This window comes from Gouania willdenowi, chromosome 9, assembly GCF_900634775.1.
Source record: "Gouania willdenowi chromosome 9, fGouWil2.1, whole genome shotgun sequence".
NCBI lineage: Eukaryota > Metazoa > Chordata > Actinopteri > Blenniiformes > Gobiesocidae > Gouania > Gouania willdenowi.
In genome coordinates this window covers 32,167,514-32,191,643 of record NC_041052.1, presented here as the reverse complement: position 1 = coordinate 32,191,643, position 24,130 = coordinate 32,167,514, and the positions used below count along the sequence as shown (strand labels likewise).

The window sequence follows — 24,130 nt, the reverse complement described above, 5'->3', positions numbered from 1 at the left end:
AAATCACTACAAAGACACACAAATGACAAAGAAAAACCAAAATAAATGGACAAAATGATCGAATGAAAAATAATGCCTAATAAAAAACGTTAGAATTAAATCAAAAGTATATCTTTCTGTTGGTGTTTTGTCACCATATCAAATATCACAATATTTTTATTTTATGTAAATGTCAGGGAGTTTTTGGTTGTTTTTTTATCCAAGAATGAAAAGAATCCCAGAAACAACAACCAAATGTTCCTGTCGCACACACACGTCACACACACAAACCCAGAATAACCAGTCTGTGTACAAACCATCAACTCCTAAAAGAGGCGTTGGAGCTTCTTCTTTATTGGTGGAAAATGTCTTTTACATTTTAGTTTCAGTTTTAAACAAAAGAAACATCTACAGCAGACATGTGCAGCTCTCAGTCTAATTTTGTTCAACCCCCAAACTGAATGCACAAAATAACAGAAAAACACACAAAATGAGAGAGAAAAAACACAAAAAAGTAATACACAAAACAAAGACATAAATGTAATAAAACACACACAAACCCTTTGTTGTTTCCTGTGTTAATGATCTGATAGGTCATTACTCTAATTGATGACATGAATATTAAACATGTGACCCTCAGATCAGATCAATCACAGGTTTTGGCCCTGGGCTGTAATAAAAAAAAAAAATCTGTTTATGGTCTGGACTAAAACTAAAGAGGCATTTGAAACAGATATAAAAACAATCACGTAAACCAATACAAAACATTTAAAATCAATACAAATTTACAAGCAATTGAAAATATTCCAAACTATTAAAAACAATTCAAATAATAGGGAAAAACAGGAAAATCCAAGAGAAAACTACAAAAATACTGCTAGAAAAAAAAAAAGCAATAAAAACGAAAAAAAATAATCACATACAATAAAGATAAATCAAAGGGAACAATTGCAAAAGCTAACAAAATACACCGATAAACAATTGAAAAGATTAAAACAATGTTAAAAAAATAAAAATAAAAACCAACAAAAACTTTTAAGCAATACAGTTAAAATACAATTTAAAAACATGCACAAAAATAGAAAAAAACCATATAAACAATGAATAATGTTTTAGAAGATTGCAGAAAATATCTATACACAGAACTTAGAAAATAAAAACAGAAAAATAAACTATTACAGATTTAAAAATCTAAGAAATAGGGAAAAAAAAAAAAAACCTTTAAAAATAATCAAAACACGAAAACAACAAAAACAAGTTGATACAAAATGATTTTATTGTTGTCGTTTTTATTAAAACAATCAAAGCACAGGATCATTAAGAATCCAGGGAGCAGCAGTGAGTAAAAATGACTTTCTTTTAAAAACTACACACGCGCAGACACGCACGCACACACACACACACACACACACACACACACACACACACACACACACACACACACACACACACACACACACACACACACACACACACACACACACACACACACACACACACACACACACACACACACACACACACACACACAGAGCAATAAAAGCAATCAGAGTAACAGCTCTGACCTTCAAAATAAAATGCACTACAGTAACAGTCAGAAGCTGCAGGAGGATTAAGAACAGCAGCTTAGATTCCAGAGAAGTGAATGAAACAAAAAGGTGTAACTTGCAGCAAATCAGTCTAAAAACATACTTTCACACTTCCTTCTGTCACAGATGTCGTGATGATGATGTAATGATGTGTGAATGGACATTTTCTCTCCCTCAGCTACGGCTCTTGTTGTTGTACTCGTTGATCTTCTGCTTGATGTGTGACAGTTTGTTTTTCAGGTACTCACATCGCTCCCGTTTCTCCACAAACGTGGGATCCTGAACACACACGCACACGCACACACACACACACACACACACACACACACACACACACACACGCACACACCTTTTTCTTTTGGAAGCTGCAAACTGACAAAGTTGTGATGAAGAAACTGCAACTGAAGACTTACGTTCTTCTTCTTCTGGTATTCCATCAGGATGAGGTCGAGGCGTTCCTTCTCCTGAAACACAGCACAGCGAGTGTCGATTAGCGTCTATTAGGGTCTCTGAGCGTCTATTAGGGTCTGTGAGCGTCTATCAGGGTCTGTGGTCATCTATTAGGGTCTCTGAGTGTCTATTAGGGTCTGTGAGCGTCTATCAGGGTCTGTGAGCGTCTATCAGGGTCTCTGAGCGTCTATTAGGGTCTGTGAGTGTCTATTAGGGTCTGTGAGCGTCTATTAGGGTCTGTGAGCGCCTATTAGGGTCTGTGAGTGTCTATTAGGGTCTGTGAGTGCCTGTTAGCATCTGTGAGCGTGTGTTAGTGTCAGTGAACGTGAACGTGTCAGTGAACGTCTATTAGGGTCTCTGAGTGTCTATTAGTGTCTGTGAGCGTATATCAGGGTCTGTGAGCGTCTATTAGGTTCTGTGAGTGTCTATCAGGGTCTCTGAGCGTCTATTAGGGTCTGTGAGTGTCTATTAGGGTCTGTGAGTGTTTATTAGGGTCTGTGAGCGTCTATTAGGGTCTGTGAGTGCCTGTTAGCGTCTGTGAGCGTGTTAGTGTCAGTGAACGTCTGTTAGGGTCTGTGGGTGTCTATTAGTGTCTGTGAGGCGCTGAACGTCTGTCAGGGTCTGTGAGCGTCTGTTAGCATCAGTGAGTGTCTGTTAGCATCTGTGAGCATGTGTTAGTGTCAGTGAACGTGTTAGTGTCAGTGAACGTCTATTAGGGTCTCTGAGTGTCTATTAGCGTCTGTGAGCGTATATCAGGGTCTGTGAGCGTCTATTAGGGTCTCTGAGTGTCTATCAGGGTCTCTGAGTGTCTATTAGGGTCTGTGAGTGTCTATTAAGGTCTGTGAGCGTCTATCAGGGTCTCTGAGCGTCTATTAGGGTCTGTGAGTGTCTATTAGGGTCTGTGAGCGTCTATTAGGGTCTGTGAGCGTCTATTAGGGTCTGTGAGTGTCTATTAGGGTCTGTGAGCGTCTATTAGGGTCTGTGAGTGCCTGTTAGCATCTGTGAGCATGTGTTAGTGTCAGTGAACGTGTTAGTGTCAGTGAACGTCTATTAGGGTCTCTGAGTGTCTATTAGGGTCTGTGAGCGTATATCAGGGTCTGTGAGCGTCTAATAGGGTCTCTGAGTGTCTATCAGGGTCTCTGAGCGTCTATTAGGGTCTGTGAGTGTCTATTAGGGTCTGTGAGCGTCTATTAGGGTCTGTGAGTGTCTATTAGGGTCTGTGAGTGTCTATTAGGGTCTGTGAGCGTCTATTAGGGTCTGTGAGTGTCTATTAGGGTCTGTGAGCGTCTATTAGGGTCTGTGAGTGCCTGTTAGCGTCTGTGAGCGTGTGTTAGTGTCAGTGAACGTCTGTTAGGGTCTTTGGATGTCTGTTAGGGTCTGTGGGCGTCTATTAGTGTCTGTGAGGCGCTGAACCTCTGTCAGGGTCTGTGAGCGTCTGTTAGCATCAGTGAGTGTCTGTTAGCGTCTGTATCTGTGAGCATCTGTGAGCGTCTGCGTCTGTGAGTGTCTGTACGGGTCAGTGAGAGTCTGTCAGCGTCTGTTAGCATCTGTGAGCATCTGTGAGTGTCTGTTAGTGTCTGTTAGGGTCAGTGAGAGTCTGTCAGCGTCTGTTAGCATCTGTTAGTGTCTGTGTCTGTCTGTTAGGGTCAGTGAGTCTGTCAGCATCTGTGAGTGTCTGTTAGGATCAGTGAGAGTCTTTGAGCATCTGTTAGTGTCAGTTAGATTCAGTGAGCGTCTGTGAGCATTTGTTAGTATCTGTTAGATTCAGTGAGCGTCTGTTAGCGTCTGTGAGCAACTGTGAGTGTCTGTAAGGGACTGTTAGCTTCAGTAAGAGTCTGTCAACGTCTGTGAGCATCAGTTAGGGTCTGATAGCGTCAGTGCTAAATGGCAGCATCCAACCATTTGGCTGGAGGGACGAGCGGGGAGGCTGTGCATCATGTCGTCCATTTCCTGGAACTTCTGAGCCATGACCTGGACCTCAGCGTGGAGCTCCCTGTACTCTGCATACTGGTCGTTAAACACCGCCTTGTACTGGTCCCTCTCCTCGTCTGAACGGATACTGGGATACTTACTGAGGACAGAGATACCTGCAGTGATCAGCTGACCATTGACGGCACATATTATTATTGATTATTAATGGTTAATGACTCACGCCACATAGTCTGCAATGACCACCGGTTTGGGGATGTGTCCTGCAGGGATGTGACCTCGAAGGATCTCCGGCTCCATCTGAGCTGTGCGGTACGTGGCAGCGTCCGTGATGTCGGGCTGAACAGTGGGCAGCGGCGTGGCGTCCGAGGCCCTAGAGCCCGCCCCCAGCTGTGAGCGTCATCCATTATTATTATTATTAGAGTCAGCGTTTGTTCTGAGACGAGCGAGCGTATGAACAGATACTCACGATGGAGAGCGGCATCGAAGACTCCACGGTCCTCATCTACAGACAAACAGACACACAGACAGACAGACTGACTGATTACTGTGACATTATAACATCATGAAAATCAACACACACTAATGAAAACAGATTGAAAGAGTCCTCTGTGAGGGTGAAATCAATCTGAACTAAATAATTGATCACAATTGAAAATCACAAAAAGATCAATATTATTACATTACTATAATAATCTTTAGTGGGATATAAATATTCTTAAAACCACATTATTATACTATTATAATTATCTGAATTATTATATCATTATTGTTAATTTAGGAAACATCTATTTTTAAACATGAATGAATGCAATTTTATTATTATTATACATTATTGTAAATAACATGATTAGATATTAATGTTAGTATTATAATTTTTTTATTGCTATAATTTCTATAACAATAATAATAATAATAATAATAATAATAATAATAAATTGGTTATTTACATGATCAATATTTCATTCATAATATTTTATTATTATGTAATAGTTCATAGCATAGATCTTTGGTGGTGTGTATACTGATTAATAGTCTATCTCAGTGTTTCTATGTAGTTAAATGTAACTACAGGGGGTACTTGAGAGATGGAAAGTGGAAAATTATTAAAAAAATATGGGGTTTTAGTTGAAAATAATAATCATAATATTGATGATGAAAATGATCTTGATTAGAACATAAACTGAAAATACAAAGGTCCGTTTTGGTCCCACACCAGGCGGGAGATGACTGGAAATCTATTCAGGAGGCACTAAATACTGTTTCATTCCAATTATTTACAGAATGAGATTCTTTAAGATGTATGTTATCACTCTTTCATTCCATCATTGTGCTCATAGTTGTTTTTTCAGAGAATTCTCACCGTCTATTAATTTGTTTATTTATCATGTTAGTGGCTCCTCTCATTAATAGACTTATTTATCTTTCTTTTTATTTTCTCTGTATCTTGAACTACAAGAGTTGTCTTTTTAATTTTGTTGTACTTTGTGTATAATGACAATAAAGCATTCTATTCTATTCTGATCAAAATGTAGTTGGACAAACGCGGTACTTGGATTCAGAAATAAGAGAAATGGGATACTTGAGCCAAAAAAGTTTGAGAACCACCGGTCTATCTAATCTAATCTAATATTTTATGGTGATTCTTGTCATAGAAAAGGAAAACCTGACACTCGCTCCTTCAAACCCAGACGTGACCTCTGACCTCGTGTTCGAGCGCGGCCCTCCTCATGCGGGCGGCCTCATGCCTCCACAGCTTCAAGCACACGGCAGCACTGATGAAGTACAGCACCATGTTGATGAAGATAAAGACGATGGCGGCCGTCTGTCCGGCCTCGGTGCGGCAGAACGCTCCGTTCACGCCGTTATTGAAGACCGGCATGTTGCACATGCCACCCCTGGTGGTGTCCCGCACGTACACCACCCCCGCCGCCACGTACAGTGCCGCCAGTGCCAAGTTGATGGCGCACTCTGTCAGGGGCCACCATGAGGAGTCCAGGAGGATGGTCCGGTAGTACAACGTCAACCCCAGAACCACCAGGATCACCGTGGCAATCCACGCCAAGCCGGCCACCACCAAGACAAAGGGCGTCTTGGGGCCAGTGTAATAACTGCTCCCGTACCCCCCCACGCCACCGCCTAGGCCTCCAAACAGCTGCGGCGAGGAGTATCCATACATGTTGAACCACTCGTTGTCCTTGTGGACGTACGCGCAGACGCACGCGAACACGGCACCGCCGAGCAGCAGCTGTAGGAAGCCCAGGATCCTCAGCAGGCCGGCCCAGGACTTCATGTAGGCGTAGCGCTGGTGATACTCCTCAACCTTCTCCTGGTACGTCTGCGTCGACAGGTTGGTGGGCACGGCCGAGGCAGAGTCCAGGGCGTCGGCCCCCAACAGCAGGGCATCATGCTCCTTCCGAGATGAGTAGCTGCCGCCCGAGCCGCCGTACGGGTCCTTGTAGGAGCCAGGAAGTGACGGGGATGGAGGGGCAGAGTGAGGCGGCGAGCAGGGAACCCCAGGCGTGGTGTGGGACAGTGACCAACCGCGGCCGCTACGAGTTCCGCTGTTACCGCGGAAGAAGTTCTTGACCGAGTCTGGGATGAAGCGGTGAACCGGTTTGATGTCCATGGCGTCGATGTCACCTTCATCGTCATCGCTGGGGGGAAAGTAGGCCTCAGGCCCGACGGCTGGCTGATCCGGGAGAGGCGGAGGAGGAAGGGGGTCCAAGCTGACGGCCGGTAAAGTCCCATGGAGGGACGGTGGAGGCGGCGGCAAGGGAAGACTGGATTCTCGGCCCAGGGAGCCCTCAGGAACCTGGTCGTAGATGGGGAACTCCCTGACCCGGTCGAACCTGGAGGCGGAACCAGACACTCCCGAAGACATGGAGGACGGGACTCTGCACCGACTGTGAAGATGAAGGAGGAGCGTTAGCAGCAAGAAGCTAGCAGCTGGCTTCATGTTGTGGTTAAGCTAGTCCAGTAGGTAACGCAGCTGAAGATGGTTCACAACAGTTTTAGCCATACACATAGCCTGGCAATAAACCACACCCACTTTCTTACTTTTTAAGAAAGTGGGTATGGTAATGCTGCCGTTTCTGCTCACTTCCTCGGCTCGAAAGAAACCGAGCCAATCAGAGCTGTACAAAAAGAACGTGATAACTCTTGCGACAAGCAGTGTCAAAACAAACAAGGCGCTGGGCAACAGAGAAGTTGTTCGAAGCTGCGCGCTGCTCTGTTTTAAAAGACCTGGATATATCATTGAAACCACAACAAGAAGAGGCTTTGAAACCGTAAGTCTGTACCGTACACCCACGCCATTTTCCTATTTGCATATCACTCTACTGTCATCGCGTTCACTGATTGTTTTAATTGGTTACTCTGCACGTGTTTGTCTCGCCCCGCTCAGACCCCCAAAACTCAAATGCCTTGTGAGCGCTTCAAGACTAATCGCCTGTATTAAACATTTAATAATACAAGGAGATTAGGAAGGATTCCAGTCTACCAAACACATATTTTCTGTTTAAAATTTCCCTAAATTTCACTTCAGAATTTTTCTATTTATTATTTAACTTCCCTTTTATCGACATATTACAATATCATAATATGATATTACATATCATGTTTTGATACTTCAGAAGTCAAAACATAACAAATCTGACAAGACCGATTTTCACAGTCTGACAAGACCGAGTGCAAACGCGAAGTTTTGCGCAACTTCATTGCATTCATAGGTTTTGGAGATGTGAGCAGGAAGATTAATTGGAGAGGAAAAGAGAGGGTGTATCACTTCAACTGGTGACCATCATAAATGGTGACGCCATTAATGTTTACACCAGAGCCGTAGAGAGAGAAAGTTGCGACACCGTTCACTCGTATGTTTTTTTTTTTTACAGCAATGGCGGTTCATGAAGCCTACAATCGTTCCCCGGAAGTGAGCAGTTGACTGTTGCAGCGTAATGAAGCTAAAGCAGATGAGACCTTTTCTGATGTACTTTTGAACGGTAAGACGTTTAAATAATCATACTGGATATTATTATTATTATTATTATTATTATCAGTGTATCTAAACCCATTAACGTGTGCATTAAAGCATGTTAGTGGATTATCCCCCGCTAAATTAGTAGATTAAGGGATCATTAGCAGATAGCAAATGAGGATATGCTAACGTTACTATACGATAAAGTTAGCAACACACAGCCTTAACCACAAGGTTACATCTTATTATTGCCATTTCATCCAACAATGTGGAATTAGAGAAAACACTTTTAAACATGATTTATTTTGCTGTAGTCAATGTTATTAATTACTTAATGCCAAAAATGTGCCTGTAGAATAACCTGAGTTTACTTCACACAACTCAGTTTTATCTACCCACATAGGCTACATATCTTCTTTTTTTTTTTTTTTTTTTTTAAATCAAACAGTAAGCTTTTCAATTGTGTTATTTGTGAAAAAGTGCAAATGAAGTGTTTGAATATGATTACCCTATTGTTATAATCCTGATTTATTTTGAGATGGCTCCTGCTGACTTTGGCTAACCATTTCTTTCTCCTCTCTGGTTCGGCTGGGAAGCCATACGTTTTCACTCCTTTTTCGGAGCGATTGGAGCATCCCCATGCAGCGCAGCAAACCATGGTGGTGACCACATGCAAGGACACCACGTATGAAAGGCACAGACAAACTGCATGACAAGTTATTAATGTTTTGTTTATTTAACAAATTAATCTTGGTACATAAGTGCATAGTAAAAATCGAATGTCTATTTTTATATCTGTATAAACATAATAAATATGTCTGGATGTGGTTTGTTTTTTAATGACACCTTTTTTCAGATTTCTGCACATGCAAGCCAAAGATATATTCTTCTAAATAGAAGTTGGGATGTGATTGCTCTTAATACCATTAAACTTTAAGAACATTCAAGAAAATTCAAAGGAATACATCCTGTATACAATACATTGCAACACGTTTTTTAACCAAATTAATGTTACCCTTATTTATGTAAAAAAAAAAAAAAAAAAAAAAAGCAGGTAAACTCGCTGTTTACACTCATCTTTAAAACAAATTTACGTTAGGGAAAAAAAAAAAAAAACTATTTATGGAACTACATAAACATATTTTATATACACACATACATATGACAGTATACATATTGTAAATCAATGCAGTTATTGACAACAAAGTACTGAAAATCCCAGTTATGTCAATTGATTCGAATGGCCCGCCAATAACTTCCGGGGAACAAATTCAGTCTACATGAATCACGTGACGGTCAAACATTTTGGACTTCCGTTGTCTAACATGATCACTAGTCGAACCGGAACACCAAAACACACACACACACACACACACACACACACACACACACACACACACACACACACACACACACACACACACACACACACACGACCCAGAGAGCAGGACAGTGAACAACACAAACCACGCCTACATAAAATTTCTGACCAATCACACAACAGAGAACAATAAGAGAGATGAAAAGAGTTCAGACTTCACCTGATTCTCTTCCACCGACTGTGACACGCGATCAGCCACCAATCAGGTGTCCGGGCAAGTCAAGCGCGTCCACAGCAAAGTGTCCAGATTAAAATGTCCCAAACTCTGACTAACGCGCGTCTTATTGTGAAAGGAAACACTCACCTGTGGCACCGAACGAGGAGCGAACTGCGTCCGACAAACAGGAAACACACACTGTCACCTGTGTGTGAGTGTGTGTGTGTGTGTGTGTGTGTGTGTGCGTGCGTGTGTGTGCGCGTGTGTGTATACGCAAAACCCACCTGGCAGGTCGGACCGGTCCGCGGTGCGTTCATGTACGTCATCCTCACCTCGGATTTTTCAGTTTCAGCAGACTGGCGGACCGGTGTCACGGTCTAAATTTCCCTCCGTGCTGAGATCTTAAAATCTCAGTACGTGACTACTACGAACAGTGCCCGTGCTGGATTATACTGATTTTTAAAAATTAAATTAAATTAGGTTAATTGTTATTTACTGCAATGTATATTATAATCATGTTTTTTTGGAAAATAAATTATTTATTTTCGTATGGAGTTTTATTATAATCATGTTTTTTTTTTCTTCCAACATGTGTTTTATTTTTATCCAAACAGAATACAAGTAATAATGAAAAACACTGCATTGAATAAATTATAAAACATTTTTTAAAAAAAATACAAACTCAATGCATGTAATAATAATAAAAAAAACTGCATAGAATACATTATAAAACATATTTCTCCTGCCTCGTGTATTGAACAGTTGTAGATTTTTCCCCAAGAAAAGGAGCCATTAAGCACTCGTCAAATAACATTAGCTTTGAACCTTAGCTTTGAAATTACATTTTTAATCTCAGCACGGCAGAAGTAGAAAAAAGATAAGCGGAAGTAGCATAAATGAATTTTCCTGGAGTGCGCATGCTCACAATCAATCTCAGCACAAGGTAAAAGACCATGACAGTGGGTTACACCGGACGGAGACCAGAGAAGGGGGAGGGCCGGCTGAGCAGCTGCACTCACACTGTTGTTATACTAGCAAAGCTCTCAAGTCGGACCTGATGAAAGTCACTGAAGCGGGGGGCGGCATCTCTCCCATGCAATAAAAAAATAAAAAGACATGTATACAGATCAAACTCGGTTCTTTTTTTATTATCATAATTTATTAGCAAACACTGTTTCAAATTAACGTGCATGAGAACAAGATATGATATGGCTCACCTGGATAAATACAGAGCTGCCAAGTCTCACGCTTTGAGTGTGACAGTCATGCAATTTGACGCATTCTCACACCACACGCCACACTTGACATTTCTCACGCTTATATTTCCCCATTCAATATTCTATTTATTTTTTTCATGATAATGAAGCTTGGTCCTCATGGCTTGCCGAAGCTCGAGTAACTCTGATTGACTGACCGAGATAACCAATCCCAGACCAATCCATGTCTCCTTGTACCTAAATCTAACCAACCACGGCAGGCATCACACAATAATGAACCAATCAGAAGCAACGTAAGGCGGGGCCTTAAGAGCAGTCTCTAACTGACACCTCACACAACATGCACCGACTCCTTGCCATGCTTTCAGAAAGGAAGTTTCTAGAGGACAGACACCGTCTGAGATGGTATGTGCCCTCTGAGGTGGACTGCGTGAGCAAATAGTGCATCTTATGGTTAAATCTTACACTAATAGGATCCTTTATCTAGGATAAAGGATCTATCGACATGGCTGGTGTCACGATTCAGGGATCGGCACAAAAAATGAAGAATAAAACGAGGAAAAAGGCGACAATGGTGGAAGCGGGTAGACAAGCCTGTATTGAGAATGAACCAGAGAGTGCAGGGGAAGATCTTAGTACAAGTAAAGATGGCATGGAGTATAGTCAGAGTGAGTCAAGCAGTGCAATAAATAGTGCTATAACAATTGGATTAAGTAGTGATAAACAAAGCAGGGAGAGAGAAGAGAGAAGAGCAATGGGAAATTAATTTAAGGTTATTTTGAGGTTTGCAGAGCAGGGAGGGATTGCGACATTGAATCCTGTCAGGTTGACTTCAGTGCTGCGGAAAGAGGTAGGAGATATTCTGTTAAAGTGTTAAGGGGTGGAAACCTGTTGGTTGTGTGTCAAGATGCTCAACAGAGGGAGCGTGCATATGAGATCACCAGAAAGTCACTTATGCAGAAGCCGTCAAAGTGGTCAATGAAGGTGGAGGATGAGCTAAAAAGGATGAAAGTGGGAACTTAAGGATAGAGCGCGTGGCGGCGGCTGCAGATCAGGAAAGTGTGGTGAAGGTGGGTCTAAAGAAGTTGGTCACTTTCATAACAGCTGCGATAAATTCAACTATGGATGTGAAATCAAAGGCTGAAAGATTTCAAATAATTGTTAAAGCTGCAGAGTGTAATCTGGGCCTGAGTGGACTTACTTGAGGGGAGGTAAGCAAAGACCTGTATTATCAAGCCAGGTCAGAGAGGCCATGTACATGATTATATTTTTATTCTTTAAATAGTTTTATTATTACAATGGAATGCTAGGAGTTTGTTGGCTAATGGCCAGGAGCTAAAGAAATACATTGATGATTTGTCCAGTAAACCGGAGTTGGTGTGTATTCAGGAAACATGGCTCCGGTCTAGGTTGGATTTTAAAATCCATGGATATATTGGTATAAGATGTGACAGGGGTGAAGGTGGTGGTGGGGGATGTGTAACGTTTATAAGGAAGGATGTTCCTTTTAGAGAATTGGGCACGGGAAAGGATCAAGAATATGTCTCTTTGGAAATCTGGACAAGAGAAGGTGAGGTTGTTGTGATTAATTATTACAATCTTTGTAAAAGGTTGGACCTCGATAAGCTTTTGCAAATGGAAGGAATGGATAATGGAAGGGTGGTGTTATGTAGAGATTTTAATGCTTACAGTACATTGTGGGGAGGAACCAGGAATGACTTTAATGCGAATGTGCTGGAAGAGCTGTTTGAGGACAAGAGTATGGTCTGTTTAAATGATGATAAAGGGACCCGTATTGATGTACGGAGAGGGAATACCTCTGCCCTTGATCTGACTTCGGTTACAAGAAACATAGATGGTGTGTGCAAGTGGGAAGTGGTGGAAGAGTCAACCATGGGCAGTGATCATTTCCTTATAATAACTAGAATTTTGTTTCAAGAGCACAGAGCAGATTAGCTGGAAGATGGATTTTTGCTAAAGCTAAATCGGAGATTTTTAAAAATATTAGTGAAAGAGAGATTGATCAAGTAGACCTGAAGGAGGATATTGAAATTACTGATTTTAAGATATGAAAAATATTAGTTGAGGTGGCAGAGCAGACCATACCTAAAAGCAATGGGAAAAAAAAAAAAAACAGTTCCGTGGGGGACGGAAGAGAGTAGTGCTGCTGTTAAAGAAAGGGATTCGCGTTTAGACGTCTGAGAAGAGCTATGAATTATGACAACTTGGTAAAGTACAAAAAGGCTCAGCCTATTGTGTGAAGGGTTATTCGAAAGGCTAAAAGGCAAAGTTGGCAGGTGTTTTGTGATAAAATTGGTAGAACTACACCTGAAGGAGAAGTGTGGGGTGCCATAAAGAGTATGCGGGGTATCTGGAAAAAACAACACTATTCAGTTTTAAAGATGCAAGGTGAGGTAGCAGTGTCTAATGAGGAAAAAGCAGAAATGATTGCAAAAGCGTTAGTTAAATTTCACAGTTCTGATAATTTGACAGAGATGGGTAAAAGAGAAAATGAGGAAAATAAAGCAGGGCATCCAGATGTTCTTATGAGGAAGGAGGACAGTGGAGGTGTTATGGATGCCCCCTTTACTATGGAGGAAGTAAAGAGGGCAATATCTAGATCTGTAGACTCCTCACCTGGAAAGGACAATATTAGTTATAGCATGCTTAAGAGTCTGGGTCCTAAAGTGCTCAGGAAAATCTTGGGGTTTTATAATAAAGTACAGGAGACGGGTTCCTTGCCAAAAAAAATGGAAAGAGGCAGTTATTGTTCCTATTAAAAAGCCAGGAAAAGATTCCTCTAATCCAAGCAATTATAGACCAATAGCTTTGACATCTCATGTGGGAAAGGTAATGGAAAGGATGATTACAGATCAGTTAGTGTATTATGTTGAAAGCAAAGGAATTCTGTCTCAATATCAAAGTGGATTTAGAAAGGGTAGGGGAACAATGGACCCTGTAGTGTTCTTGGAGACAGAAATAAGGAAAGCACAATCTAATAAAGAGTCAGTCATGTCAGTCTGTTTTGATGTAGAAAAGGCTTATGACATGGTTTGGAGGGAGGGGCTTATGATTAGGCTAAATGAAATGGGTAAATTAGGTCGAACTTTTAATTGGATCAAAGATCAAAGGCATATTCAGGTAAGAGTTGGGATGGCAATGTCTGAGCTGTATCCTGTAGAAAATGGTACTCCCCAAGGCAGTGTGATAAGTCCAAATCTTTTTTTCTATTATGATAAATGATGTTTTTGAACAGGTTGATCGTAGTAATAATAATAATAATAATAATAATAATGATAATAATAATAATAATAATAATACATTTTATTTGTATAGCGCTTTTACAGTGCTCAAAGACGCTTTACAGAAATAAACAATAAGTAAAAATACAGAGGCATGGACTTAAGTAAAAAACACAATGTAATAAATAATAGGTAGACTACAAGATAAAATGGCTATACATTAAAAATGGCTATACATTAAAATGGCTTTACATTAAAATGACTATACATTAAAAGCAGTCCGAAATAAGTGGGTTTTGAGGTATTTTTTGAAGGTGAGAAGGTCCGTGCGGTCTCTGAGATTTTGAGGGAGTGAGTTCCAGACGGTGGGGACGGCAATAGAAAAAGCTCTGTCTCCCCAGGTTCGGCGCCTGGTCCTGGAGGGAGGGGACAAGAGGTTGGCGACAGAGGAGCGGAGGGATCGAGATGAAGTATGGCGATGAAGCAGGTCAGTGAGGTAGGAGGGGCCCAGGTTATGGAGGGCTTTGAAAGTAATGAGTAGGACCTTGAATTGTATGCGCTGAGGGATAGGAAGCCAGTGTAGATTTTGAAGAACAGGGGTGATGTGTTCACGGGAACGAGTGTGTGTGAGGAGGCGAGCAGCGGAGTTCTGGATGTATTGAAGTTTATTGAGGGTTTTGGATGGTAGGCCGTAGAGGATGCTGTTGCAGTAATCGAGTCTGGAGGTAATGAAAGCATGAATGAGGGTTTCGGCGGCAGAAAAGGAAAAGGACGGGCGAAGACGTGCAATATTTTTTTTTATATTGGAGTAGTATTGGAGTATAGTATTGGACGGTCGCTGTTTGCAGATGATGGAGCATTATGGAAAAGAGGGAAAAATATTTGCCATATAACAATGAAAATTCAAGAGGCCATCAATATTGTTGAAATGTGGTCTTATTCATGGAGGTTTAGGTTTTCTGTGGAAAAACTAAAGCAATGTTTTTTTACAAGGAAAAAGAGATTTGATGCAACTATTAAGATGTATACACAAGTTGTGGAACAAGTGAAGGAGTTTAAGTTTTTGGAAATGTGGTTGAACTGTCGATTAACATGGAATGTTCATATAAATCACATTGTGTCAAAATGTAAGAAAATTCTAAATGTGATGAGGTGTCTTCCTGGGGAGATCAGCATTAAAGAAGATATATATAGCTCTGATTAGATCAGTATTAGACTATGGAAGTAGTGTATATGGTTCAGCCACAGTAAGTGTGTTGAAAAAGCTTGAGGTAGTGCAATCAAGTGCATTGAGGATTTGTGGTGGGGCTTTCAGGACTTCTCCTGTCTCAGCCCTTCAGGTTGAGATGGGTGAGATGCCTTTGCACTTGATGTGATGTGCCTGGCCTGTGGGCGGCCCATCTTGTCTGCCTTGTCTGCCGCCTCCTCTTTCTGTTCAGGATCCAGCTCCTGGCCCAGCCCCTTGTAATCAGCAGCTGCTGATATCAGCTGGGAGCTGTGCTCCTTGTGCCTCGCTCTCTCTACCTCCCTGCATGCCTGTGGTCTGGTGGCCACGTTCTTTATGGCTAAACACAAGGTCATTAGGACTAAACCCTGTGCTCTCCTGGACCACTTCCCGTGCTGCTAACAACATCCAGGGCAGGGCTCCTTCCCAGTCTCCTCGCATCTGGACACAAAAAGAACGCAACATTGATTTTAGAGTCTGATGAAACTTTTCCAAAGCACCTTGACTCTGTGCATGATAAGCAGAGGAAAGGTTGTGAGTTATTTTTAATTGCTTCAACACTTGTGCAAACATCTTTGAGCAAAAATTGGATCCCCGATCAGTTTGAACGATACAAGGAAAACCAAATACAGAAATTAACTGTGACAATGCACGCACTACATTCTTTGTCGTAATACTGCGCAAAGGAAACGCAGCCGGATAACGTGTACTTTGACACATCACAGTCAACAAATACTGTACACCAGACCTAGCTGGCGGCAATGGACCAACGCAGTCTATAATCAAATGTTCAAATGGCTGTCCTATTGCTGGAATAGGATTCAATGGAGCCGATTGCAAAGTCTGATTTGGCTTACTAGTCAACTGACATGTGTGACAGGACTTACAGTAAACAGACACGTCTCTCTTCAAGCGAGGCCAAAAGAAATACCTCAACACTCGATCATAGGTTTTCCGGATCCCAAGATGGCCGCACTGGTCGTGAGATATTTGTAACACAATATCACGAAACTTTAAAGGCACCACAACCTGGTACACAGGATCACCTCCAAAGCCATCCATCTGACGTGTCCACTTCCTCATCAATGCTCCTTCACGCAGGAAGTAACAGCAAGGACGATCTCCAACTTCAGATGAACAACAAACCAAATCAAAAAGCTCACTTAAGGTGACGTCAGACTTCTGCTCCTTCACCAGATCATCATGTGTCACTGACCAGGGAATAACAGACACTGTGACATCACAGTTAGACACCCCAACCATTTCATTACTTTTAGCTTCCAATAGTTTTGAACGTGTAACTACACAGGCACTAAACACGTCAGGAAACTGCCTCTCATTTTCATCAGGTTCATTACATACCACAGGAGCACTAGACACTTGGACTGGAGGAGGAACATCAGCCCAGACCCGTCCACCTGCGATATCATTGCCCAATATCATCGTAACGCCATCTACTGGCAACGCCGGGACGGCACGGTGGGAACCCCGATGTCCCGGGGGTGTCAACTATTTAAAGGTGCACCACTATCCTGGGGCCCCTTTCTTGTAGGGGGGGGGGTGTGATGTGCCTCGCCTGTGGGCGGCCCATCTTGTCTGCCTTGTCTGCCGCCTCCTCTTTCTGTTCAGGATCCTGCACCTGGCCCAGCCCCTTGTAATCAGCAGCTGCTGATATCAGCTGGGAGCTGTGCTCCTTGTGCCTCACTCTCTCTACCTGCCTGCATGCCTGTGGTCTGGTGGCCATGTTCTCCAGCCTTTAGTTTTGTACATTTGAGTTTGTATTTTATTTAGTTTTTGTATACCTGTTACTTTATTATTAAATGTACTTCTTTGCACCCTTTTCCTGTGTCGCGTCCCCCTTATTTGTTGCGGCCTAGAGCCGGTCGTAACACTTGCGGAGAACGCAATTAGTAATGAATTACTGGGTGAATCTTAAAGGACATTCTGAGGATCGTCACCTTGCAGTAAGAACGCTATTACCCTATTGGGAGAGTGAGAGGGCAAGGCGTGATTGTTTCACATGGAAATGTCAGAGAACTGAGTAGATCATAAGGATAGATCAGAAATACTTTTCTTCGACTGTTCCATTGAACACTGAGACTTTCCAGCAGTCTCAGTGGATTTTAGTTTTTTGAGTAAGCTGAAATCACAAGAGTTTATTGGGAACGTGACAGTGTTGGTAGAGGAACGGTTGAGAACATTATATGGTGTTTACAGATGGTTCGAAGGATCCTAACTTAGGAAGTATAGCGTTTGCATTTGAGATTCCAGCTCTTCAAGTAGCAGTGAAAAGGAAGGCCACAGACCATTTGGCAGTTTTTACAGTGGAGATGTTGGCAATTTCATCAGCGTTACAGTGGATAGAAGAATCACAAGTGAAAGAAATAATAATCTGTTCAGACTCGAGCTCTGTTCTAATGGCAATTCAACATTTTAAGTCTTCTATTAGACAGGATTTGGTGAATGAAATTTATGAAAACTTGTACAGACTTCCTAGGAGAGGTTTCTAGCGGCTGATAAATTAGCAAAACAAGCGCTTACTTCAAATGACCCTCGTATGGACATACCTTTTAGTAGGGCAGAGGCAAAGTCATTTATTAAAAAAAATATCATGGCAGAATGGCAGGCGTGTTGGGACTCATCAAACACAGGGAGACGTTTATATGCTATACAGAGCACAGTGGGTACTAGGAGGTGCACCACTGGAAGTAACAAGGAAGAGAGGATCATTACTAGATTGAGAATAGGACATATGAGGCTGAATAAAACTTTACATCTCATCAAAAAGCATGATACAGGATTGTGTGAACATTGCAACGAGCAAGAGAATGTGGAGCAAAGACAAATTATGCTACAGGATTTACATCGTCAGGGGATGGAGATTATTGTGGGTAATATCTTGAATAAAGTTAAATTGAAAAGGGTAATCAAATTCCTTAATGATTCAGAAGTTATGGGAAGAATATAGTTTTTTTTTCTTTTTTCAAGATATTGTCATTAAGTGGTGAAGATGATAATAATAATAATGATAATTATTATGATATAGGAAAAGGATAAAGCGCTGGTTCATACTCCGATTCAGTAGGTGGCGGAAAATGCACCTTTCTCTGTTGAGTTATTATGCTGCTACTGAATAATAAAAGGGTCTTTGTGGCTCCACTGACTTTGACCCATTATTGTTTTTCTTGTAAAACTATTGATGAAAAAAAAAAATGGCTTATATCACCTATTGCCATTTTGAGGAAAAATATAAAGATATGAATATTGGTCCATATCACCCAGGCCTAATGTAACCAAAGGAGTGACGTTTTATCTTGTAAAGGATATTATTGTCTGAACTGTGTGAAATGAGGGGATCAAACACTGCTTAAAGTAGGATTTTATTAATATGAGTGTGTTACCTCAATAACAAATGGAAATCACTAAACTGATCTGCTGCCTTGTTATGTAGCAAGTGATGCTAATGCTACATAGTTGAATAAAGTAAAAAGATAAGAACATGTCAGCCCTTTTGTTTGATATTTATTGTACTTACATACAAAAATATTTGGAAATGACCTTGTCTTAAATGATCTTTTATTCCTTTTTTCCATTTAGGGCAATGAATTTAGGTGAATTGGTTTGTTTTATTGGTAAATAACTATTTACTATTTATTGGTAAATAATAAAATAGTCGAAAGGATTTGAATGAAAAAAATCGTGATGTGATTTATTATTTTTTTTCTCCATATCGCCCACCCCTACATGTGTGTGTCTGTGCTAGACATTAACTTAAATTAATTAAAACTCTTATTCAGCTACGATCAGTGTTATGAACACAGCTAGTAGCTGAATTGCACTTGTAGGTTATATCAGTATAAACACATAGTAAATCAAGTAGATAGAAATGCCTCGTCTAATCTAATGTTCATTTGAACTGTTCTTATTTGATTATTTTTGTATGTAATAGTGTATTTCTATGGACCTTGAATCTGCTGCTAAGACATTCATTCAATCAAAAATCACTTGATGTTTTAATGTTTTTTACATAATTAGCTTTTTAATGACGTCCTTTCTGTAGCAGACCAGGAGAGCTGAGATAAAGGTAGCACTGCCTTGGGCCACAGTGGTTTAAGTGGGAGCCCCCTGCCTCTGTCATCAAGGCATCACAATCTGAGACAAACACCTACAATATGAGACATGTCCCCAGCTAAATGATGGAGAGTTGGTTGAAATGAAATATTGACAAATAAATGTATTTTGTCGAAATTATTGTTAGTTGTCATTTCTAATTTCTGGTTGATTAAAACTAGCATTAGGAGGCCACAGTGCAGGAAGAGCCGCTGGCATGGAGGTGAGGACATCAGTCTCAACGTTAAAACAGGCCAAAGCCGTGTTAAAAAAGGCCACTTTTTTTTTCACCAGAACGCATCATGTGACTAAAGTCTCACTCTTGTCATTTTATGAAACTTGGCAGCCCTGATAAATAAAAAAAACAAATGTCAAGGATATCAATCTGATGACGTAAGTGCTTTTGTCAATACATCCAATGTGTCAGAGCATCCAATAAATCACCTCTGAAAGCAAGAAATGCGTACAGTATGTATAAAGTCTATAAAACATTCTAGGTGGAATGAACCAAAGGAGGAAAAATTATACTGACGCCCCAGGGTGACGTGCGCGAGCCTACAAATACAGTTTTATATTAATAATAATAATAATAATTGTAATTAAAATCACATGATCATTGCGCAAAACTGCTGATCAATTGGCTACAATACCTGAAGCTGATATAAAAAGAAATGTGCACACAATGCGTAAAGGTGCACAGTGGCTTATTTGGCACTGCAGGAGGACGAGGAGAATGGGAGACCAGTGTCAGCGCCAGGCAGTACTAAATGGGGGGCATTAAGAAAACTTTGGGAGGCACAAAAACGCGTTGGACTGTGGGATGAAACTTGTAGTGGGCTTAACTTTAGACACGTTGATCCCAAATACCTGTTTCAGGTATTACCACTCACTCCTTCCCTCTGCCCACAGCCACCACCATTATAGTTAAGCCTCACGCCTAAAACTTCACATCTCACTCTCACTTTACAGTAATCAACTCCTCCCCCTCCCCACCCTTCCATTTTTCTACCTTGAATCGCTCCTCCCTGCTCTCTTTCCCCCCCCCCCCCCCCCGCGTGTGTGTGTGAAAGTCCGTCTGTGTGGAACAAAATAATATTAAATAAAACAAAATTATAATAATTTAGATTTACCTTGGTCGGTCACATGATCCACAACGTGCCCTCACTCTGCCTTCAATGCCCTGACTCTCAGGTCGGTCTGATCCTGATCCGCAGAAACATTTGAGGAACACACAGACAGACAGAGATTCCTTGCTTTTATAGAAACATAGTTAGGCAACAGTTAAAGATAGAATAAAAGGATTAAAAGCATTTAAAAGTCCAACAACGTAGATTATGGCATTAAAAGTCTCCAACAATGTTACTCTGCCTTTGTTGAATGCTGAAAACATGCACACTCCCAATGGCCAGGGAACGCCGATTTTGACCGGGAGGGTGATTGGATTGGAACAACGCCGCTCAATCCACTGCTTTGTATCCAGAAAAGCGCGCACTAAGATTTGAAATAAAGGGTGGTAATTCAGTTGCTTCCCTAAATCCTTTAGTGACTAATGAAGTAATGAAAATCCCAAATTCAGTATCTCAGAAAATTAGAATATTACTTAAGACCGATAAAAAAAAAAGCTTTCTAGAAATGTTGGCCAACTGAAAAGTATGAACATGTACAGTACTCAATACTTAGTTGGGGCTCCTTTTACCTGAATTACTGCAGCAATGCGGCATGGCGAGTCGATCAGTCTGTGGTACTGCTCAGGTGTTATCAGAGCCCATAGTGGCCTTCAGCTCTTCTGCATTGTTGGGTCTGGCATCTCACATCTTCCTCTTCACAATACCATAGATTTTCTATGGGGTTACGGTCAGGCAAGTTTGCTGGCCAATAAATAACAGGGAAAGCATGGTCCTTAAACCAGGTACTGGTAGCTTTGGCACTGTGTGCAGGTGCCAAGTCCTTCAGGGAAACAAATGAAAGTAGTTACGAGAACTAGTGACATCAGCGCCAAAGCATGAAGCTGGTTTTTCAGGTTCAGGTGATCAAGTCTCTTCATAAAGTCCCATGTTAGAAATATCTACAACACTGGTGCAGTGAGCCGCACTCCACAGGTTATAAAGCAGAGGAAGATGTTAGCAGAGCTTTGAGTGATGAGTGAAACTGAGGAACCTTCAACAATGGGTAAGTGAACACCATAGGCAGAATTTGAGACTATTGCCAGGGAAGAGGGGGCAGAAAAAAAAAAAGAAAAAAGATAACTATAAATATATAGAACGTCTCCAGTTTTTTTTTTTTATTATTATTTCTCATTTCTATAACATAAGTTTCTAAAGCTGTATTATGGATCTGCCAAAATGCAGCTCAAAATGTTCAGCAACCTCTTGTAACTTAAAGAATGAAAGAGTAAAGTGGCTCAAATTAAGCAGTGTTATTATTTATGTTCTACATGATATACAGCACTTGATGCATGTGCTTTAAAGCAGAACTAAGTAACTTTTTCACCTTATTAAATCATTGTCATAGTCCCTGTGAGGGTAATACAAGTGTTTATGGGGTGATTGGGGGTCTTTCATCTCTCCCTGCTGTCTCTGGCCAGAAAACTGCACTTGCAACTTTCCTGCCTCCGACCCGGTGGCAAAATGTACTGCTTTACAGCAGCCCAATACAAACTAATGCTAGATTATGACCAGCCCTGCACACGGTTGTCAACAAATACACTTTTCTCAAACTTATATTGTGGCGGAGCCAGCAAAAAAAGGCAGAGAAGACCTTTGCCCGAGGAACAGAGCAACTCCATGCAATGACAGCTCAGCAGCAACAGACATCTATCTCTATCCATTTTCAGAGTCGCTTTGTTAGCACACAAACAAACACATCACACACATTTCCACACTCTCTTCCATATTACTCCCACATGATTCATTAATTTTACTTGTCTCTCTTCCTGATACTGTTCATGTGGTCACATGGTACTTTAGGATTTTTTAGTGATTGGTTGCTACTGTCTTGGAAAAGCAAAGGTGTACATGTAGGAATGTGGTGGCGCAGGGACAGTGACATAACCAAAAGGGACCTTTAGGGGGTTTCTGGCACTTGCTGGCAGTTGTAAATCACTAAGTTAAACAACAGGTAGGAGCAATTAAAAGCATCCATATGGATTAAAAGCATTTAAAAGTCCAACAACGTAGATTATGGCATTAAAAGTTCCGAACAACGCAACTCTTCGCTGATTGTCTATGTGCTAGCTGCCGGTGTATGCCGATTTTGTCGTGGGGAGGAGGGCGAGTAGATTTGAGCAACAACCGCTCAATCCACCGCTTTATATCCAGACAAGCGCACACTGAGTGTGGGGTTTGCTAATTCTCTGTTCCAGTGAGCTTGTTTTCTCAGTGCATCATTACAAACAACAGACTTACAGGGGTTTAAGTCAGGTTTATAGGCCTTTTTTTGTCAGAGGTCCAATTGCGTTGAAATGTTGAAATTTAAATTTAGCATATTTTTCTACTATAAAGCAGCCTATTTTAAAACTAACTTCTTATATTTTGTTTTTTGGCGGTGGGCACCACTGTTGAGGCATTACTGCCACCTACCGGGCTGGAGCATGCACCATTGAGATAGTCAAAGGGAAAGTTACGTACAGTAAAAAGTTAAAAGTTACCCACTAGTGAATGTTTACACTAGCTGTTTAAATGCGACAAAATAAATCTTTATCAATTAAAAATTGCAACTTTTCTCTCCCTATTACTTTAGGGAAGGGTGAACTTACTATTTTGCAACTTCAGAGCTAAGCAAATTCCAATGCTCCGCATATTGATGACACTCAAACATGTTTCACAGTTTCAGTTTGATCACAATAATCACAAAACATTTTTTTTAATATTGTACAGATATCCCAACACTCCTGCCATTACAAAGATCTTTGCAATATGAGTTATTTTTCTGAATATTAACCTTTTCTACTCTCAATGCCTGTTTAGCCCATAGACTGTATAGATAAATAATACATTTAGCCAGAATATCCACTTCTTCATTCCGTTCATCATAGCTCTTTTACTTCGCTGAAGTTAAAATGGCGGAAATTACATCTTCTCAGCATGTCTCGCAAAAAACACGTTCTGATTGGTTACTGAAAAACTACAGCCCATCAAGAACGCCTGTACTGTAGCCCGATCCTCCTCCAGACCAGACACCCACCCAACAAAGTGAACCAGTATACAGTAAGTTCCTCCGTCCGATCCACCCAAAATTCCCACAAACATGTTGACGGTGCTCTACTAAAGCATGCTAAGCTAACCCACCGACACATAAGACTAAAGCTAACGCTAACCACTTCATTAAAGGAATAGACTAGTTAAAAAGTACATTGATTTAACACTTTTATGGAAGGATAAAGTAAAAACACTATTGTAGTTATTTTTGCTTTTCATGTGCTTTTTATTTTTTTAGAAAATAATTTTATTGCAAATAAGGAAAGAAATGAATTGCATACAATAACACTAATGGAGTGACCCATATGCACAAACATGTTTCATAAAATATCAGCCCATGAGCTCTTTGAGTCAGCAGCTATTGTAGCTTTTTTTAATGTGTAAATGCTATTACTAAAGCACATTCTAGTGTTGATGTATTCACTTTCATTTGTCTTTGTAAGGAACCTGTTTACACCTTAAGTTGGGAATTGTTTTATTTATTTATTGTTTTAAATAAATAATTGAAGGATTTGTCATCTGATTAGTTGATTAATCTTTTCAATAATTGATGACCAGTTGACTATTAAAATAGTCGTTAGACTCTACACACCATCGCACTAGCATTGATATGGCAGCAAGCAAAAGCAAAAGTAACCAATAAATAATGTAAATACAGTACACTTACTAAAATGAAACA

At 40.8% G+C, this 24,130-nt stretch overlaps 2 protein-coding genes and 1 long non-coding RNA gene across 5 annotated transcripts in view; 1 reads left to right on the top strand and 2 right to left on the bottom strand.

The window, feature by feature from the left end:
• Nucleotides 1-1,237: 1,237 nt before the first annotated feature.
• On the bottom strand, nt 1,238-9,701 carry marveld2b (MARVEL domain containing 2b). Of its 2 annotated transcripts, XM_028458491.1 has the most exons (7): nt 9,609-9,701; nt 5,653-6,853; nt 4,417-4,452; nt 4,171-4,337; nt 3,918-4,089; nt 1,982-2,032; nt 1,238-1,847 (listed from the first exon to the last, which is right to left on the bottom strand). In XM_028458491.1, exons 2-7 carry the CDS (start codon nt 6,829-6,831, stop codon nt 1,743-1,745), a joined length of 1,710 nt encoding a protein of 569 aa, XP_028314292.1. In that variant the 5' UTR covers nt 6,832-6,853; nt 9,609-9,701; the 3' UTR covers nt 1,238-1,742. The 2 variants fall into 2 exon arrangements, with proteins under 2 accessions (XP_028314292.1, XP_028314290.1); XM_028458489.1 differs by having other exon boundaries at nt 1,238-2,032.
• Nucleotides 9,702-14,205: 4,504 nt separating this feature from the next.
• LOC114469263 (uncharacterized) lies at nt 14,206-21,178 on the bottom strand. Its single transcript, XR_003674745.1, has 3 exons — nt 20,952-21,178; nt 20,386-20,746; nt 14,206-15,586 (listed from the first exon to the last, which is right to left on the bottom strand). It is a non-coding gene; the product is annotated as an uncharacterized LOC114469263 (long non-coding RNA).
• Nucleotides 21,179-21,309: 131 nt separating this feature from the next.
• Nucleotides 21,310-24,130, top strand: part of LOC114469249 (uncharacterized) — a 30,661-nt gene continuing 27,840 nt past the window's right edge. For both annotated transcript variants that reach the window (XM_028456559.1, XM_028456558.1), the window contains exon 1: nt 21,310-21,424. In XM_028456559.1, the coding sequence (XP_028312360.1) occupies nt 21,394-21,424 (31 nt within the window). In that variant the 5' untranslated portion in view covers nt 21,310-21,393. The remainder of the gene's footprint in view (nt 21,425-24,130) is intronic.

Bases quoted from the DNA above. Each gene is read 5' to 3' on its own strand.
- marveld2b (XM_028458489.1), bottom strand. From the start codon at position 6,831: ATGTCTTCGGGAGTGTCTGGTTCCGCCTCCAGGTTCGACCGGGTCAGG. The intron at 4,338-4,416 runs GTGAGTATCTGT...TGACGCTCACAG, and splicing joins CTTCGATGCCGCTCTCCATC to CTGGGGGCGGGCTCTAGGGC. The intron at 2,033-3,917 runs GTTGGATGCTGC...GCTGTGTTTCAG, and splicing joins CTCGTCCCTCCAGCCAAATG to GAGAAGGAACGCCTCGACCT.